Source organism: Montipora capricornis, chromosome 14 (genome assembly GCF_036669925.1).
Source record: "Montipora capricornis isolate CH-2021 chromosome 14, ASM3666992v2, whole genome shotgun sequence".
NCBI lineage: Eukaryota > Metazoa > Cnidaria > Anthozoa > Scleractinia > Acroporidae > Montipora > Montipora capricornis.
The window spans coordinates 3810853-3830852 of NC_090896.1; the positions used below are offsets into that span (position 1 = coordinate 3810853).

Genomic DNA, 20000 nt, shown 5'->3' on the forward strand with positions numbered 1-20000 from the left:
TTGTCACAGAATCATCTATACATAGTGTTGTACATGAATGGTACATGTACTACAAGTATTCTTATTTCAAATTTGCTGGATAATAAAAGTTCTCTGTTGTCTATGTATACAGTATATATTAGACAAGTGCTAATGACAATTCTGACTCACCAACAAAGACTGAGATTACAGCTTTAGACGTCTCATAGAAGAAGTCTGGATTGTCGCAATCAGCCTACAAGAAAGCCAAAAAAACACTCAAAATAATGCATGTGTGGTATTGTCTGACACAAGAGAGAAAGCAAGTACTGTATATTTGAAGTTATGTACAGTACATGAGTGACAACATTAATTTGTAGTCTGATTTGTAATAAAAATACCATAAGTAAATTAACATAACATTTTCATGTCTCCATGATATCATTTAGTAGTGACTGAAAAACCTTATGGTGACTATCGGTAATTAAATTATACGAGTGAAGGGTGGTAGATTTAAACAAACATTTGCAGGAAAATCGGCAAAGACCTTAAAGTGCCATGCAGTTACTTCACCCAGAGAAGTCGGCTACTCTTTCCCCCTAAATTGACGTTAAAGACCGACTCTTTCAAACCTAAGATTAAAATTCATTTTGACAATGACAACATGAAGTCATCTAAATGTGATCCTTAATATTGCTTTGATTGAAATATGGCATCTGCCGCCTTCCTTTCAAAATTGGCATGCCCCCAGACACCTTCAGAGAAAGGGGTCATTGGGTCCCTTTTTGATACAGTCTGTAAAATACTCTACTCAAACCAGCCGTCAACTTCAAATTTTATTGAAACCTCTGCATGTCAATGGTTAAAAGTGATATTTACCTGTGGCTTCAATCCCTGAGACCTGAATTTGCAGTCATTGATATGTTTCTCAAGACTTGCTAATGGCACTGTATGTGAGTGATTTACTGGACAATGAACCAACTTCAGGTTGTCCTTGAGTAAAAAAAGAATCCAACAACCGTGAAGAAAAGATATAGAATGTGATGGAACTTGTATAGTTGTACTAAGGGATTTTCAGTTTAACACAATTTCAGTAAACAACAATAGAGTAACAGAATACAAGTACATGTATGTTAATTCTATTATAAAGCATTTAACTTAATTTATTACGTGACTAGCTCAGTGAGCGGGCAAGATGAACCAAATCCCGCCCTGTGATTGTCTACCCGAGTGGGCAAGATGGAGCTATCTTGCCCGCTCGGGATTTCTCGCTTGGTCCTGCAAGATCAAAGATCATTTTTTGGTGTTTTATCCCATATAATAAATCCTTTATTGACCAAGCTTGTTCGGTCAAGATGGCTCGATATTAGCCCAATTTTTTTTTCTTTTGCATGTTTATGAACCTCGACTTTGTCTCAGTCCATAAACACACAAAAAAAGACCTTGGACAATATCCTGCCATCTTGACATCACACTTGGTCAATAACCCATTATGTATTGACTGTCTTTTTTCAGGCATGTTTATCTCATGCAAGCCAGCCAATTATAACAATTAATGGCCTGACCTGGGGCCAGTTCCTGAAAGTTGTAATAACTCTATTCCAGGGAGTGGAATGAGGCATATTTATCCCTGGAATAGAGTTATTACAGTACCGCTCAGAATTAACCTAACAGGGAACGCTGAACGGAACGCGTTACATATTCGTTCAATTTCCGTTCTCTTATCCGTTCTATATCCGTTCTATACTCGTTCCGAATCCGTTCCAGCTCTGTTCTCTTTTGTTCCATTGGACGCGTTCCATGTAACGCATTTACAAGAAAAAGAACGCGTTCCTTTGAACGCGTTCACAAAAACCGGTAACATTCACTGCGAGATGAAGATGGGATTGTAACTTCGTCAAGCAGTTAGTCTTTTCCTAAAACGAGGTTTTTGCGCTAGAGATATAAAAAAAACAGTTAAATTATTGCAGTGATCAATAAGATTTCTTTTTCAATGGTGCAAAAATATAATATTTGATTGTATACAAAAAGTGAGCAAAACAAGGACAAAAGACGACTTATGTATAAATTTGGCCTTGCGCACGGTATTGGTTGTCAAACGCTTACCGACAATACCCGAAGTTTATCTGTTATTTCTTTGTTACAAAGTATTTATCTGGAATAATACCGAAAAAAAGCTTGTCTATTATGTCTGCTGTTTATTTTGATACTTTCCTTGTGTTGATTTTGCTTTGTTAGCGGACAGCACAAAGACAAAATTGGTGGAATCCGAAAATTTTTCGTTGGACGTGTTACATTTTGATCCGAAACATCGCACTTTTAATTTCGTTTCTATCGTTTGTATCGCTTTAACCTTTCTATCGTTCGTTTGGTCCGCGGCAGCTATCGTTTGAAAGAATGGAAAAAAAGAAAGGTTTTGAGCGTTTTAAAGTTTTCGAAGGTTTAAAGTTTGTACTTTGCGTGAGAGAATTAGTCACGTATTGTGTAAAAATTGTCACGTGCTAGGCAACCAAACTTGTTTAGTGAAGCAGAACGAGCCAGTTGTTTTGTTTGCGCGCATTTCACGGCTAGTGGAATTTTTACGTCTATTTTCGGTTATGTACAAAAGAAATATCTTAAAGGAACGATTAAAGTGAAGGAAACCCAGTGTTTTACAAACGATTCAAACCGAACGAACCAAACCACAGATCAAACGATAATTTTTTGGCGTGATGGTTAAAAATTTAGTGCAAAAACTAGTCGCGTAACGCTAGTTCTGGTTCTACAACTCTAAAGTACTCATTGTCTGTGGATGAACGGTATTATCCAACTAATGTGTACGTAAATTTTCAAGCCTCTTTGGCTATATTGAGAAAAATAAAATATTTACACGAACATCTCAATCGCGTTCACTGCAGCTGTTTTTCTCGCTGATTTGAAGTGCGGGTTTTTTGTTTTGTTCTTAATTGAAAACAGAAAGATGTTTTGAAGCTTTCTCTTTACCAGCTAAATGCACATGAAATGTACTTTCCATCTCCGTTTTCAGATTATTACAGTTTCCCAATTGTAGTCTTAAAATCAAGCGCTTAATTTAGCGGCCTTGAACACCAATCCCTTTTTTAACCGGGCCGGGTGTCAAGCGACACGCGCCTAATGCTAACAAATGTGGATTTCACAAAGTACACGTAAATCTCGCTAAGGGGGAACGTTCTCTAGAACGCGTTCCTGCAGATGAGAACGTGTTCTAGAGAACAGGTTAAAGAGAACTTGTTTGTTCCATATCCGTTCTGCCCCCGTTCCAAATCCGTTCTGTTGCTGTTCCATTTCTCGTTCAAGTTTCGTTCTGATTGCGTTAGCGAACGCGTTCCATGTTAGGTTAATTCTGAGCGGTACTGTACACCTGTAGGTCAACAACTTATTTGGCAGGCACAACTTCGTTTTTAGGGTCTCTTTTCTTACCAGCAAGAAGAGAGACCCCCCATTTTTTAAATTTTGTTACGACAGGCAAATCACCTTGGGTGTTTGGTCTGTCTCTCTATTATTTACTTGTGTATACGAAATTTATTCATCCCTGTGAACTAGGCTGAAGTTTTACTACTAAACACTTCATTCTGTTTACTGGACCCTCCCCCCTAGAACCGGGCCCACTGACATGTGTCAAACAAAATAAAGTTAATGTCCATAATATTCGCTCAGTAAAAAATGACTAATAAAGTCAAATAAAGTTAAAGGCATTTAATCTCTGTGATCACTTCTTGGGCTGCAGAGATGGAAACTTTGAACAGAAAAACTAGTTCCAAGTACTGTGTCTTAGTACTTTCATATGACAAAGGAAAGTAAATAAGATCATGGTGATTCCTCTTGCTTGCTCGTCCAGTTTAACGTGTGCACTTCATCTTGTCTATTGCTATTTGTGTTGTGCGCGTGTGTGCGTGAACGGTAAATCGTGTCCGTAGTTCTATGTTAATGTAGGGTATTTGCAAATTTTCCGCTTGGCCTAGCCACTTAGCTCGATTAGCCTAGCTATTTCTAAGTGGCTGTGCTCTTTTCCCTTGTATTTTTTTTCTTTCTGTATTTATGTTAACTCTATATAATTTCTGGGCACGAATAGAGTTTTGTTGTCGTTGTTGTTGTTGTTGCTGGAAATATCTATCAGACCTCGGTTGTTTAAAAGGTGGATAATGCTATCCACCGGATCGGATAAATCACTATCCAGGATAAACATTAGCAAAATCAATTGAGTTATCCACTGGGTAGTGATTGATCCAGTTGTACAGAAAAACGACGGTGACTTTTATAACCAGAATTCTTACCACTTCCAAAATTTTCTCCTTTTCCCAATCTAATTTATGCAGTATTGCTTCCATTTCGCGTGCACTTTGATCCAAAAACGCAGAAATTTCGCCGAGACATTTTTCCTCATAAGCGTCCGCCATCTTGAACTGTATGACGTGGGAAACTAGGAACTATTCCCCAGTGTCTCGCATTATACACACTTCCATATTTGGCGTCTGCCATCGAAGGATAAGAGCCCCACAAATAAAGCTGATTTGTTGTGTTGGTATGTCTTGGAATTGTGCTTCGTTTTGAACCAAGTCATTGCACAAAATTTAACAAACATGGGCTTTTGCCGAGGAAGAAACATCCTTCTCATTCTTTTAGTTCTTCAGTTAGTAAGTGTCGTTCTGTATTGTGTCTTATGCTCGGTATGAAATTTGTGAACTGTTGCAATTGTCCTGTGACATGGGACGCGAGCTTTAGAGTAGCTAGACTGGAGTTAAGTCGACAAAATTTGACCAACAGGCAAGTTATTGCTAACACTATGCCTTGCAATATTGTTTTCTTTACAGCTTTTAGTACTTGAGCGACAAGTGTTCGATTTTCTTGGGTTTATGTGGGCACCCATTATCGCTAACTTCATCCATATTGCCTTTTTAATCGTTGGAATATTCGGAGTCCATCAGTACCGCACGCCATACATCATCACGGTAAGCCTAAAGAACAGATCGGTTTTCATTCCTTTTAAATTTCAAGCAGTAGTCTTAAGAAATGTAATTTTAAAGTGCCGAATTTTGTACATACACAATGCCGCGAATCTTCTCTCAACAGGAGTCGCGAACTCTCGCTGAGAGATCGAATATATCCAAAATTTGCATTTCCTGTTTTACGAACATCGCGAAAACTGGGGTTGATTCAGTAGTTAGAAGCAGAAGGAACAGATCAGTCTTTTAATTTCCTCCTACTATTTTTATCTTGAGTATTTGAAGAAAAAACAAAAATGTGCTCTTTACGTGACATTGTGTTAATTAATGTTGGATGAAACGTTCCAGAATGTTTTCATCGTTGCGTCGAATGAAAGTAACGTTTGTCAGGAAACAGAGGTATTAAATATTGAATGGCAATATGTTTTTGCGTTTTAGTCCCTGTCGTCTTGTTTTTCCGCAATTGAAATTTTCGACCTCTTTAATTTGAATTGCTACTCAATTGGAACAGCAATTTGTGTCAATTGAGTTATCAATAGTGTTTGTTATACCTATTGTCTGTCAGTCACTTGAAGGATTTGTAGCAAATGCGCTTATCTTATCTGGTATCAGTTGAGTGGCATTATGATATGTCTTTTTCCACAAACCTGGGCAAAACTGTAGGGACATTATCATCTTCTACAGTTCTTCAGTAATTAAAAGTTATTTTTAGGGTTAAGCTTAACTTCCTTGATACACCTATCAATGTTAAGCCCAAGGGTTGGGGGGTCAGGCATGGGTTGGAGATTTTGGCATATTCTTTTTAAAAAAAATCAAATTCCCCACCCCTGGGAGAAAATAACTGGTCAAAATCCCCACCTGGCGGCAAGTGAGGGTGGTCAAATGTCCTTCATCCGATCAAAATCCCTATCGTGGGGACAGACCTCACAATCAAATTCCTGTGGTTAGCCCGACCCCCCCACCCCCTTCCCGTCAGGCTTAATATTTTTAGGTGCATTACATCATCACTTTTTATAAGTCAGTTCTCATTAATGTGACTTTCCCACCCCCAAAAACAGATACAGCTGAGTTATGTTACTTTGTTAAAGAAATTGAAGGAACAGTGTCTGAACTCTTTGTGTACAGTGGTTTGCAGCTGTCTGGATAATAATATAAAAATTTCATTATCCAGAGAGAAAACTACTGTAATTGGCATCGTCCATCCTTGCTTTTCACTTGTTGTCACGGCATCCATCCTGATTTCCCTAAACAACAAAACAACAGCCAAGTTGGTGTCCCATTTCAATCCTATGGAAATTAAACTCTGTAACTTTTGTGTGAGTTACAAATAAAAACATGCCTTTTGCTCATCATGTGAATCCTGTGATAACGTGTTTTAAGGGTGGTTAATAATAATTATCAGCTCTTGCAAAGTAGAGTGTGGCAGGCTTATTACCCAAAGAACCCAAAAATAAAGGACTGGACAACAGGAACAATGATTCGTAGAAACTGGGAGGAAACCAAATCACAACATGCTCACAAGTCCTGTCACACAGTAGTCATAGTGGGGTTGCATCAAATTGACTGATATAAAAGACTCAGGATCATTAATACTGTAACATTGAACTACATGTTCTTCTGATCACTGATCACAAAATTTCCTGTGAGAATCTATGTCATAGACCTAATCGGCTAACTCAATGTTGTAGCCAATTCAATGTTGAATTGGGTAGATTAGATCTATTGAACATTTTTAGAGTAACAATAAAAGTGGAATTATGTTTCAATGATTTCATGTCATGGTTATTGAAAGTTCAATGTAAGTAAATTAATTTAACATGTAAGTGGCAAGTTTATACTAACTGCTTTCAAAATTTAGTGTCTATTTATTTTCATTAAAACATTTTAAAAGAGTATCAATAGTAACGTTAAGTTTCAATGATGTCATGTCATCCTTATCAAACATAAAAAAATTGACGTAAGTGGCAAGTTAATATGTAAAATGTTTGTGAAATAATCCTTATTCCAAAATGGCCACCATTTTAGTATTCTTTTGTGTGATTGCAAAATTATTGTCCTTGTTCAAGGTTAAATATTCTTTTGAATTTTAAGTGCAAGTTATAAATTATCTATGTTACAATTTTTACACTTAAAGAAAGGAAATACACTGTACATATCTCTATTTCATTTAATTAACAAAACTAATTTGGATTCAGCCATATCTTATTACAATCGAAAAACTTTCCCAGCAAAATATGTTTTAACGTAAATCTCAACTCTAAATTGTCATTCGGCAAATTTTTAATTAAAGTAAACACGTGTACATGTATAATCAAGAAGCTGAGTCTTGAAATGTCCCGTTTTCAGGCACAACGAGTTGTAGTATGGTATTGGACTGTAGGTTCCTACATAGTAACCTGGGCCCGGTTGTTCGAAGGCAGATTAATTTAATCCAGGATTAGCGTCAGCTTTTGTTTAATGTTTTCAACTTTTTGGTGACAGTTTCTTTTGTTTATTTTTGTCTTTCAAGATGGACTTTTTCTAATTAAAATTTTTGCCGAATATCAGCGTTGAACAGCATTTGGGAGTAGAGGAATAAACTCCTTGGTTAATTTTTAATCTGGGGTTAGCGTTAATTGGCTTTTGAACAACCGGGCCCTGACGTCTTTAAAGAGTTAAATAGGCTACGGCCATTAAGTATCGTGCAAGGCTCTATGAGCTGCCTTTAATAGGTGGAATTCAGTTCTGTACTTTACAGGGTTGAATGAAAGCTCTGTCCATGCTTTCTTGCCTCAGTCTGTTTAATACACTATTTTACACCTACATTTTTCATAATATACAGTACCTGCTTGTAATGTTGATTTTTTTGAAGGTTATTGAAATATCTTTGTTTTAAATTTTATGAAAGAGCCAATCATAGTGGAGCACCATGTGTAAGAAACATTAATATGGTAACCCATCTGTCCAAGAAAAGTTGGTTTTGATCAACCGTATGACTGTCCACTCCTTTATGTATTCCAATGTGAATATCTGGTGAAACCCATGTTTTTTGGTAGGAATAATCTTGATATCAGTCATCCATGTAAATTGGCAAATTAACACCTGTCAAAACAAGGTATCCACTGACCAGTATCACATAACCATATTGCCGGATCAAGTTTAGAGCTTGTTGAGGTCAACTTTTTTAAGTTGACTGTTGATCAGGTACTGGTTGTTAATTGCAGGCTCAAGTTGGTGTAAATAATAACACAGGAGCTTTGCTTTTAGGCTTGGTTCAATCTATATATTTTTAAATTATCACTCATCTATACTTCATGTTTCCTTTAAATTTCATGAGTTCAGATTTTTTCATTCTACTTTTTTTCTTCAGTATTCAGTCTGGTGCCTTCTTTGGTTTGGAATAAATTTGTTCATAATTTCACTTTACTTGGAGATTGACAGAGTCACACATGTAAGTAAACCAATGGACTACATCAGCACTAGAGTAAAGATATTATTATTATTATTATTATTATTATTATTATTATGAGATTCTCTCCAGCTTTTAGTTCTTGCTGGGTGTTCTATGCCACGTCTCACCCCCCAGCTCAGAGACGCAGTACCTTTCTGAGGATGTGTGATGTTCCCAACAAGGCCGTCATCTGGGTGCTGCCAGGGACTTTATTGAGCATAAGTGGTCCACTTGGAAAGAATCCTAGTGATCGATAATACAACACGAGTATAAACTTAGTATAACCGACAGTCTGCTTAAATTGAAGCTGTCTACCGTGTACAGGGTGTTCATGTATATTGGGTACGCGGCTGCATCTTTAACGCATTGGCAACCCAAACACCCTACGATGCCCCCATTGACAAGTAAAATGGTCTGGCATTAGACAGTGAAATCCATTAAGTCTCACTTCCAGGGTTCAATGGGTTAATATGGTTCATTAGCGTACCAAAGAGAGCAAACGAAACTCAAAAGGCAAACCATTTGTATATGTAATTGCCAAGGAAATAGTTTTTCTCCTCAGTTATTTCAAGACCCTGAGAGCATTGGTCCAGCTTGGGTTTGAACACTTAGTCTATCTCTTGGGAAGTAGTCTAGACTAAGTGCTCTATTTAAAGACTGCTCTTATAAAAAGACAACCCCTGGGCCGCATTGTTAGAGATACGGTGTTAGGTCGTCGTGTTAGGTCTGGACAAATGAAACAGTGCTTGTGGTCATTTAGTAGATTGCTTGGTTGGTCTGTAAACTTGTCTGTCCCTCATTCAATCAAATGAATACAGTCTTGAACAGCCCAGAAGTCCATGGAGTAAAAGTCAATATTCATTGTGCTAAATAAGGAAGTGATTTCTTACAATGTTGGGAAGTAAGGCATCAGAAACACACCTCAGCATTTGGTGAACAAGAACAAAACATTTTGTTGATCAACAATATTGCTTTTTTTATTGTTGCAAAGCGTTTCACTCACCATTCTAATGATATAAAAACATTGCGTGTATATTTTGTTCTTTCTCAATTTAGACAGACGATTGGTTAAGTTTGAAAACTGATCACCAGAGTTTCTGGGCCAAAAATGGTATTGGATGCAAACCTGTTACCACTATTGATACATCGGCCAATGCTGGAACCAAAACATCAGCAATTGAGGGATGTCTTCTTCATTTTACGGTTGGTTTTTTGTGTTCTTTGAACGTTTTTTCTTTTCTGTTTTTTTACCTTCACTGCATGTTGTTGCAAAGTGCCATTTTAATGCAACAGCTAGCACCCTTAATGTGATGATGACAATGACAATGTTGACATGCAACTGGACTTAGAGGTAGCGCTAACTGTTGGTTAAGAGTTATCAAAACCTATTAGTTTCCATGGTATTCAACAATGGTTAGCGCTAACCATACTTAGAGCATATTGACAGAATGATGTATTTTCTTATCTCCTTTCAGTATGTGGAGTCAATTCAGTCAGGAGCAGAATGTATACTAGCGGTAAGTACTATTTCTGGATTCATAGTTTTCATACACCTTGCAGATAATTGCAGTCTTCATTTTAATTTATTTAATAATTATTATTATTGATAGGTAAATGTAGTGTTATTTTTTTTGTTTTGTTTTTTAACCAGCCTGGTGTTTTTTAAGTTTGTGACAATGAAGTTGCCTGGATAAAGGTTGATTTTGCACAGATGAATCATCATGGTTTTTTTTTATGATAAGACTGAGTATTTTATGGGTAAAGGAATTCCCTGTAACCAGGTTTCAAGTTCAAAACTTGCAATGAACTAGAGATGTCCCTGAAATAGCCATAAAAGCAGAAAACTAGAAATTAACCCATTTATTCAATAAGCGGCCTCCATTGAAATTTAGTAAAATCGTCTGGCTTTAGACCAGCTGAGGGTTTTCGATAGCTTTCCAAAGTTACCGGATTTTATAATGAAAGTGCCGGACATGCATGGTTATTAATTTTTCTGTTATAAGGCCAATGGCAAGCACCTTGGGAATGACCCTGAAAGGATTATACCAGGGTCCCCCATAAATCACTCTAAATGAAACAACTAGAAATGCTTTTTACATGCTACAAATTTATGGCGTCAAAGTATCGGACGTGAAATGGTACACAACACCCTCTCAGAGCTGGATGGCATGGGTTAATACTTAATATTTTGTATGTATATAGTTTGCAGGCTTTTGGTTAGGTTGTTGGGTGGCAAGATCTTTTATGGAAGAAGACGATCACTGTGAGTTTCAATTTTTTTTATGGCTTGTAATGGACCTTTTTGCAGATACAGCAGCCATTTTGATTTCTATTGCATGTTTCGAAAGACATTATGGGATGCTCCAGATGGAAAATTAATATGTATTTGCCCCCTGGGCATCCCATAATAGGTATTTGAAACAATAAAAATCAAAATAGCTGCCATATCTGCAAAAAGGTCTATTGACACAACATTGTTTTCATTTTTGGCTCACTGAAAAACAGTTACACTATGCATACAATGCTAAATGCGTAATGTTCTTGCAAATGATGGCTATTTAATAAGTCAAGACTTTACCTTACAGTTGATTTTATTGGCGGCTTTGATTCCAACTCAGCCCATCACCCACCGTCAAAGTCATCACGCCTGCAAATGCAGCCGATGTGAGTAAGTAAGTATAAAGTATTCCTTTCATGGCAGTCATGGCAATTTTACTGTTTTTTGGTCAAAACTGGCCTTAAAGGGGCAGTTTCATGGATTGTAGTAAAAATCTGGAGAGCAAAGGAGACCTAGGCCTGTTTACTGATTGGCAAACAAAAATTAATGGCCAAATTTCCTTCAAAGTGGCTATTTTAGAAACCATTCAAAGTGTTTTTGGTTACGCGCAGCCAAGATTAAAATGAATGTTGATTTGAAAACGTCCACCTGACGGGCAATAGGCAGGGATTTGACGCCTGAGACTATTCCCCCTGTTGGGCTTTTGATCGCAAAGCGACCCCGGGCACGGGACATATGACTTTGACCAGAAGAAGTCTGGTATCAATTCAAACGTGGTTACCAAAGTCTGTCCCTAAGTCACGCTTCAGTTGGAGAAAGGTATGAAGTTTTTATTTGTTTTCGTCGCCATAATCCGATAATTTAAACTGTACGCTAAGCAGATATTGTCTATTTCGAGAAAGTTTTTATCCTTAAGTTCCCATCTGATTGAAATCAAATTCCACCACAAGGTCAGAGTATTTTATGGGTCACTGATACGACCTGTTTCAACATGCAGAACATATTAATCCTGAACTTACCCAGTTTCAAATGTTCTTTTATTTGTTTTATGTGGTGTTATAGTATTGTTTGTTTAGATTCTTTGCCCCACGATGGGGCTTTTTTTGGCACTTTTGATTGATGTTAGTTTCCCACCCTGGGGAATTTGATTGAAATTTTTTAACAATTGTTCCGCCCCTTGCCCGCACTTCCCCACCCACCCCCCCCCCCCCCCCTGCGGGGTTTACATTGATAGGTGCATTAGACAAAGTAAAATCTATAAGCATCCAGAATGGGTTAATTAAAGGGGACAATAGTTTTCAAGTGGACCTAGATGTTCCTACCCCATTCATCCCTGTCACTTCTGCCATTGACAGTTAGTAGGGAGTTAATTAAGCAAAGATAACTGCTACAGCAACGAAAACGTCAGTCCAAAATATTAATAACTTAGCGCTATCGCAAGTATTTTGCGATTATTCTGTCTTGTTCACCTTGTACAATACAGGCAAACTATCCTGTAACTGAATGGGTACAGAGTTTATTAACTCTGATGGGTACGAATGGTTTTAAAGTCAAAACGGGAAATGACTGTTTCATTGTTATATGCTCACATTGTCATCAAGACCTAAAATTTGGTGATTTCACATTGTTGTTTTGTGGAGTACAGCAGAGAAATGCATGGAAATTTGTGTTGCACGCTCAGCAGGAGTATGTATTTTTCCTTTTTTAACCAATAATATTCTTGCTTCATGGCATTGCTCTAGCTGTAGCCGTCATCAAGTAAAATATATAAACTCAGAGAAAACTGAGACACCTAGTGAATTTTGGCTGGATGAGCTATCCATTTTAAATGAAACATAACCAAATTTAGACACATGTATTTAACATGTATTTAAAATAATTTCTTAAATGAATAATAATCGTGATACACTGTAATACTCGTCAGTTGTTCACCAATAAGTGGTTACATCCCTGTTACACAATAAATTGGTTCCTCTTGCTTTCTTTTAGATCGTCTTGAAATGCCAACACACTGATCAAATTTAAATTTGTGGAATATATGCAGAAAAGACTAGTACTACTCAAGAAGGCATGAAGGGTTTTATCTACCAGTTATATCTAGGAATATTTTTCATCGGTTGTTATGCAGCCAAAGGTATGCTGTTGTGTGTGCATATGTTTGGAACTCTGATGTTGGGGGTCACTAAAGCTATCAGAGAAGGTTTGCTTAAATTTAATAGTCACTAAAAACTATTATTGCAGCATTGATTCATACAATTTAATTAGGTGAATATTTATTGTGCATCAAGCAGTTTTACATAGATAGTAATAGTAATGATGAATGATTATTATTATTATTATTATTATGATTTTTACACCTTTTTTAAAATGTCAATGGTTTGCCCACTGCTGCTAGGATAGAACATTTGAACAAATGACATGGAAACAACAGTGTTACTTTTAGCTTGTACAGTGCAATTTTAAAATTTAAGTCAGAAGTTGGAAATGAAAGCTCTGCATGGATCTCCTTGATAAACTGTCCTGCATGCACAAGGTGAAGCAAAGACCACGTCACTTCAGTGTGCATAAGAATATTGCTTAAAAGAGCTTCAATTGTTAAAATTCGATTGTTCCCGTTCATCAGATATGAAGCAACTGTATACCTCCTAGATACCTCATTCCGAAATGACAGTCTTCCGCCATTGGGCAGGCATGCAGTAAAATTCAAACTGGTGATTTTAAACTGTTTAAGGGTTAAATTGTTCATCCAAAGTTCTGGAAAACGTCGAGGAGATCAGTGTGCAGGGGTTTCCTTTTCTTTGCGCAAGTTAGGGAAATCAAGGAATCCCCTGGCAAGCAGGGAAGAAGTTGAAGTAACTTGGGCATAAACAGTTTCATTTAAATTATTTTGATTGAAATTAGGAAGACTACAGAGTCAAAGTTTTTATGTGACGTTTTTGGCTTTATTGGTGTTTAGTCAAGAACACTGCTTCATGGGAATGTTTTGTAACATAAATTTTCAATCTTGTACACTGTACAGAAGAAGAAGTTATGTGTATTTTAATGAGGCATAGTGATAATATTTTGCATGATAGATGCAGCAAAGTGAATCTGTAGTTAGCCTGAACATATATAGGGCCACTGGTTCGTGTAGTTTAGGTGAGGGAAGATAGATCTGTGCAATAAATGAGTATAATTGGAAGCAAGGTTATTACTAGGGGCTTGTCTAAGAATGTAACAGAACCCGCAAACAAGGAAACACTGTTTCCTGGAATGTTTCCTCAGTGCACAAACGAGGAACCCTTTGCTGAGGAAAGCAAATTTTGCTTCTACAACAATGTTTCCGCAACATTGTTTCCCCGTATGTGGGCTCCTTAAGGACGTTCGCGCCAAAATCTTCCTACGGTGAGATTTTCTTCATTTCTCGCCTAGAGTTAGGTCATAAAGTACTTACTCCAAAAATGAAAAAAAAAATGGGGGTCACCGACTTTGTTTCGGAGAAAATGGCAGTGGAAAAATGCCTTAATTTCGAGAAATCGGTCATAATAGCAAGATGTAGGCTCATCTGCTCATCCATCGAAAATCATAAAAATAAACTGTTGGAGTGAAAGTTTCCGTGCATAGGTTTTTAGGAGTGAGATTTTTAGATAATTGTATGCCGCTAGGGATGTGGTAAACAGTAGAGTTCATCCTCGACGAGCGTTTTCGTAAGCTCTATCCGTTGCAACCACTACCAGAATTCGATGGCACGAGGAAAGAAAATGTTAAAAAAAGATAACTTCTTACGGTGAGAATTTTTTCATTTCATCATATTTTGTACATAGTAAGTAAAGTAAGTGATTCATGATTAAAAAAATAGGGGTCACCGATGATCTGAATGAGTAAAATCGATGTGATTTTGCAAAGCTCTTGGAAAAGTTCGTTTGTCACGCTTTTGCGTGACCTGTCGGGCAAGGACTGGAACCCAAGTGAAAGGTTTTTACCGAAAAAAAAAAACCTTTCTCGAGCATAGCAACGAAGTTTTAAGCAGGGATCATCTTCATTTGGTTGGTGTTTTGTATAATATCTCTCCATTGCCGTCATACTCATCCTCTGGAGTGTGTTTTTTGTGAAATTCAATCGCTGATTGTTTCCACGCAGGTCCGCACTATTCAAGCAGACGAGGACGAAAATACTGCTCAATTTTCACGAAAGTAAAGGAAAAGAACTTTAAAAACATGCATTCACTTTGAACTTAAGTTCGTAGGGTAATAAAAACATTAAAAAGAAACAGCCCCATTAAATTTACGCAACGGTTCGTCCTCGAGTTTTCCAAACTTTCAGCCACTAGTCTACTCGATCAGCTACCTTTTCCAGAGCTTTTCCATCCTCCCGCTCACTTCTCTTTGAAGTTTCATGATGATTCGGAAATAAATGTGCCATTCTTTTGCCGGCCTGGAATTTTTTCCTCGGCGTTTTTGTCGCCATGTTATTTTGACTGATGCTTGAAAAACTTGTATGAAAGTCAAGTAGACTAGTGCACGACTGATAAAACCTCGCGAATATCAGTCGTGCAGTAGTCTACTTGACTTTCATAAATATTTTAGATCAATTTTCACTGATCACGATCTTCTCTGATCCAACGCTGTGCAAGACTTATCGTCCACGGTTTTTGCAAAGGTTTTAAAACCTCAACTTCACTAATGCTCGAAGTAATGCGTGACATATTACAGTCGCGTTACCTGCGCAGTAACGTTGCGCACAAACAATTAGCGCGAACGTCCTTAAGACACAAAATTAATTTCATGCACAAGCAACGTCTTTGTACAAAGGACACGGTATTAACAACACCTTATTTCTTGCGCTGGTGTTGCTGGTGTTACAAACTAGGTTGAAGAACCCTTGATTTTTGATTTTGTAAACGTTTGGGCATGATGGAAAGCCTGAGTGTTCACATTGTAAACCAATCGACCACTGGCGTGATGTACATGTATATTCGAGCTCCAAAAGGGCTTCTTTACGTTTCCTTTTGTGTGGTAACGAAGCCCTCTTTGGGCAAGTGAAGCTGGTTTTTAATAATTGCCTCGCCATTGCAAACAAAGGCTAGTTTCGAATCGTGTTGCAACAAAAGAAGAGAGGCTAGACCTGTTCAGGAGAATAATTAGTATATTTCTTATATATTCAAAACAAAGAAAAATGGAAATTATTTCCCTGAATCTCGACTCTGTTCTTTTGTTGCTGCACAATTCGAAACTAGCCTATTACGCAGTATTTGTGGTTTTGTGTTAGAGAAACGATGCAAACACAAAACCTGTTGTTCGAAAGCCGATTAACTTAATCCAGGATTAGCGTAAACTTTTGTTTCATTTTTTCAGCTTTTGGTGAAAGTTTGTTTTGCCTATTTTTGTTTTTCAAGACTGACTTCTCCTAATGTAAATTTTGGTCGAATATCAGCGCTGACGAGCATTTGGGAGTAGATAAATAAACTCCTTGGTTAATTTTTAACGTGGGATCAGTATTAATCGGCTTTTGAACAACCGGGCCCAGAGGATTTTGCCACAGACGAGCCACTCTTTTCTCCTATTGCTGCTTAAAACCAAACTAACGAAAACTCTTGCCATAGTTCAACCACTGGGTATATCCGTAGTTTAATTGAAAGGAAACAATAGACCCTTTGCATAAATGGCGCCCAAATTTGAATAACAATACTTGATACATCCGTAGCGTCGTGTTTATGTTTCAAGACAAAAGATTTTTTTCATGAATGTGAGACTAAGGATGTATCAAGTATTGTTATTCAAATTTGGGTGCCATTTATGCAAAAGGTCTATGTCATTCCCACACATGACCAAGGAATGCAAAACACTTTCCTCTTTAGATTTTATTAATAAATGAGTTATTTGTTTCAACACACGCGTTCGCCAGTGATGTCCTTTCTGAACGTTGAGTAGTTTAACATTCCAGTCTCTCGTTGAAACATCTTGCGGGTGTAATACATGATTTTTGTATATCTGGGCCGAGCTGTTCAAACATACCAGCTGGACCCTGAACTTGAAAGAAATCGGCGGTAAAGCTACCCCGCAGTGTTTCAAAAGGGCATAAAGTTACTCATTGGTTATGGTCCTCAATACCTCTCTGTTCGCAAAGGCCACCTCTCTAAACCATAAACGACGTCAAAGAGATTAAAATCATTTTGTTAATAGAATCCAAAGGATATTAATTTTATTTGCTCAGTGGCTGTAACGTAAAAGTTTGTTACCTTTCAATTTTTACGTTAGTTACTCCATTAAGAAAATATGTCGTTCATTTATTGCTTTTAATAGTGCGAGATCTGGAGTAATAATTGTAATTTTATCCCAGAAGTTTTGTAAATTCATAATGTATAGTCTACAGAAGATTTTTACTAAATAAATGCTGTGTTCTGTAGTCTGATTTTTTTTATGCAATCAAAGATTTTGAATCCTTAAAGTATTGGACAGTCAAGAAAACTAGACGGAAGTATTTAAAACTAACAATTTTAAGTCGAGTCTAATTTGTATTTTTAAGTAAAAGTTAAATTTTAGGCCAAGGACACTAAGAAAGAATCGGAAATAACAGTTATTCCTTAAATATTGCTTACAAAATAGCAAAGCAGTTTATTATTGGCCAGCTTTAACTGTAAAACCTTTTTTATTGATATTATTATTGTAAGATAATGTGCCAGGCGAGTTCGATATTAATATTCCTGTTGAAATATTATTATGAGCTGCTTTGTTTCAATAAAGATTGCTTCACGATGAAAGTTCATTAATATTTCTTTAATTAGTAAGATCTTTTGGTATTTAAGGACTAGCTGTGGTATTTGTATTAAAAAACCTATTGTTTTTTTCTTTATATTCTTAACCATAGCTATATATTCATTTAATTGTACTGCTATTCTCAAACTATTGGTAATTCTGACTCTACTAACACGTGGAATGAAAAATGAAATAGTTTATTAGGAAAGTGTAGTTAGCCATCTGATGGTTACAAGGGCCGCGTATGGAAATAAGCTTGATACAAGGATACTTTATAACGAACCAAGTCTACGCAATAGACAATGAAAACTTAATGTACCACGCCAGACACGAAAAACCACCAAAAAACCACTCCTTATTTGTGGCCAAAAAAAGTGGAAACGTATTCCTCATCTAATGTAGTGGCACTGAACCTCGAGGAAAAGGCATAATACAATACCTACACTACCCTTCCATAATAAAATAAACAAAAAAAGAAAGGAAAGCTACCAGAAGGACTGACTGACATAGAATGACAGAAATCACCCGCCAAAAGCCCTAAATAGTCACCGAAGTCACCTGACCGAACCCAAGCCTCTCAACCGTGCTGTCAGAATATCAATTTCTGACTAATTCGTTCCCAGATCACTCAAACGTCAGAAATTTCATTTTTCGTTTGTCCCTGAAAGTTTGTGCCGTTAGAAATGAGATGATGAAAACGTCCCCTCAAAATATAACTTTGCACTATCGCAAGTTTTTCGCGATTGTGGGTGAAGTATCCTAAAAAGAAATTGGTACGAGCAGTTTCAGAGTAAAACTATAGAGTGAACGGTTTGTATTTGTGAGCCCACGCTGTCGTTAAGACCTCAAACTTTGTGATTTCACGTCGTTGTTGTGCACAGTACAGCAAACATGCGTGCCACAATGCGTTCCGCACGTGCTGCACGATTATTTTTACTCTCTTAACCAATCATATTGGTTGCGGTGACACTTAAGAGAAACTCAGTGTAAAGGCCTGGCCAAACGCTTGCAACATTTCAACGCAACGTCTTGCAACATTAGGGCCGTTTATACGAGAGAAAATAAGCCGCGGCTTACATAAGACGCCAACACCCCGCATAAATGGTACAAAATCTACGTTCACGGCTTTCTCAAGCCGCGGCTTATCCTGACCTGGGAGTTTATACTCGTATGAATAGTTCCTTTCGCGTATTATGTACTCCGCGGCCAGAGTAAGCCGCGGCTTATTTTCTCTCGTATAAACGGCCCTATTGTTCCATGATGTTGCGACTTGCGCTGAATGGGTTGGCCAAACGCACGCAACATATCGCAACAGGGTGGCCGAACGTACGCAACATGTTGTGCTCAACAATGTTGCAAGATGTTGCGTTGAAATGTTGCGTGCGTTTGGCCAGGCCTTAACACAAGTGTTTGCACTACTCTTGTGTCAACTCTCTGGTGTTTTGAATCCCTGGGGGAACACTGAACAAAAGAACTTGATTTGACACTAGTGTTTCCTCCCTAAATGCAGAGTGCTAACTCTGCTAAATGCGTTCACAACCATTGTTGCTTTATGGCGTTCTCGTTGACGACCGCGTTGGAGATCTCCCTGTTAGGGAGTTTGAGAAACGTCAACGGAAACAGCAACAACGCAACAAAACAATATTAAATACTTAAAGACTGGTCCCGAGGGGAACATTAAAATTGGAGGTAAACAAAATGAACTGTTTCCCGAGGGACCAATCATTAAGTGATTTGCTATATAGCACAAAATTAATAGAAAAACGTGCAATGGCAACAACAACGGCGGTCGTTGGTCAACAGGGAGTTTAAGCAACGACAACGGCGACGGCAACGAGAACGTCATCTCAAAATATAAATTTGCGTTATTTTAATCGCTTCGTGACTATTTCAACGTTTTTAATATGACAAGGGTGTGGTAATTCCTCAAAGATGACATCAGTCGGAACGGCACTCCATTTTAGGAGAGAAAATGAAAATTTATCGTCAAGTGCTGACGTTCTTCATAAAACCAAAAACTTGGCTATTTCACCTTGTTGTTTTGCTGACGACGGCAACGAAATGGACAAAAGTGAAAAACGCACGTGCAGGGCGTGCAAAGCTATTGTTTTTACCCACTATATATGCAAATTAGTGACGTTCTCGTTGCCATCGCCGTTGTCGTTGCTTAAGCTCCCAGAAACCGCGACTGCTACGGGACGGAAACGTCACTTCAAAATATACGTTTGAGCTATTCTAAGTATTTCGGGATTATTCAATCTTGTTTACAATATATAATATGTACTTAGTGTCCTATAATTGGATTGGTACGGACGGATTTGAAGTAAAGAGAGAGACTGAAGGATTCACTGTAGTTTGTCCACGTTGTCGTCAAAACCTCTAATTTGGTAATTTCACGCGGTAGTTTTGACGAGTACGGGAAAGAAACATTTAAAAATCACACTGATGTTGGAAATTGTGCGTAAGATACGTTTCAACGTACGTTTTGCTCAAATTGGCACAAAACGTACGTTGATAACGACGACGTGAAGTCACCAATTTTCAGATTTGACGACAACGTGACAACACAGATGCGAACCTTGCATTCACCAAATTTTACTCGAAAACCGCTCGTACCAATTTATTTTTTGGATATTTCA

At 37.6% G+C, this 20000-nt stretch overlaps 2 protein-coding genes across 4 annotated transcripts in view; one reads left to right on the forward strand and one right to left on the reverse strand.

The window, feature by feature from the left end:
- Positions 1–4508, reverse strand: part of LOC138033100 (U11/U12 small nuclear ribonucleoprotein 48 kDa protein-like) — a 24293-nt gene extending 19785 nt beyond the window's left edge. The window contains exons 1-3 of the mRNA XM_068880860.1: positions 4251–4508; positions 838–951; positions 151–214 (exon numbers count right to left, since the gene is read on the reverse strand). Of these exons, the coding sequence (XP_068736961.1) occupies positions 151–214; positions 838–951; positions 4251–4373 (301 nt within the window). The 5' untranslated portion in view covers positions 4374–4508. The remainder of the gene's footprint in view (positions 1–150; positions 215–837; positions 952–4250) is intronic.
- LOC138033106 (sodium/potassium-transporting ATPase subunit beta-1-interacting protein 1-like) lies at positions 4451–13808 on the forward strand. 3 transcript variants are annotated; one of them, XM_068880868.1, is made up of 8 exons: positions 4451–4610; positions 4788–4925; positions 8269–8349; positions 9406–9552; positions 9825–9866; positions 10552–10612; positions 10935–11021; positions 12617–13808. In XM_068880868.1, the coding sequence occupies exons 1-7, from the start codon at positions 4557–4559 to the stop codon at positions 11015–11017; spliced, it is 606 nt and encodes a 201-aa protein (XP_068736969.1). In that variant the 5' UTR covers positions 4451–4556; the 3' UTR covers positions 11018–11021; positions 12617–13808. The 3 variants fall into 3 exon arrangements, with proteins under 3 accessions (XP_068736969.1, XP_068736970.1, XP_068736968.1); XM_068880869.1 differs by having other exon boundaries at positions 10935–11017; XM_068880867.1 differs by having other exon boundaries at positions 10935–11013.
- Positions 13809–20000: the final 6192 nt, after the last annotated feature.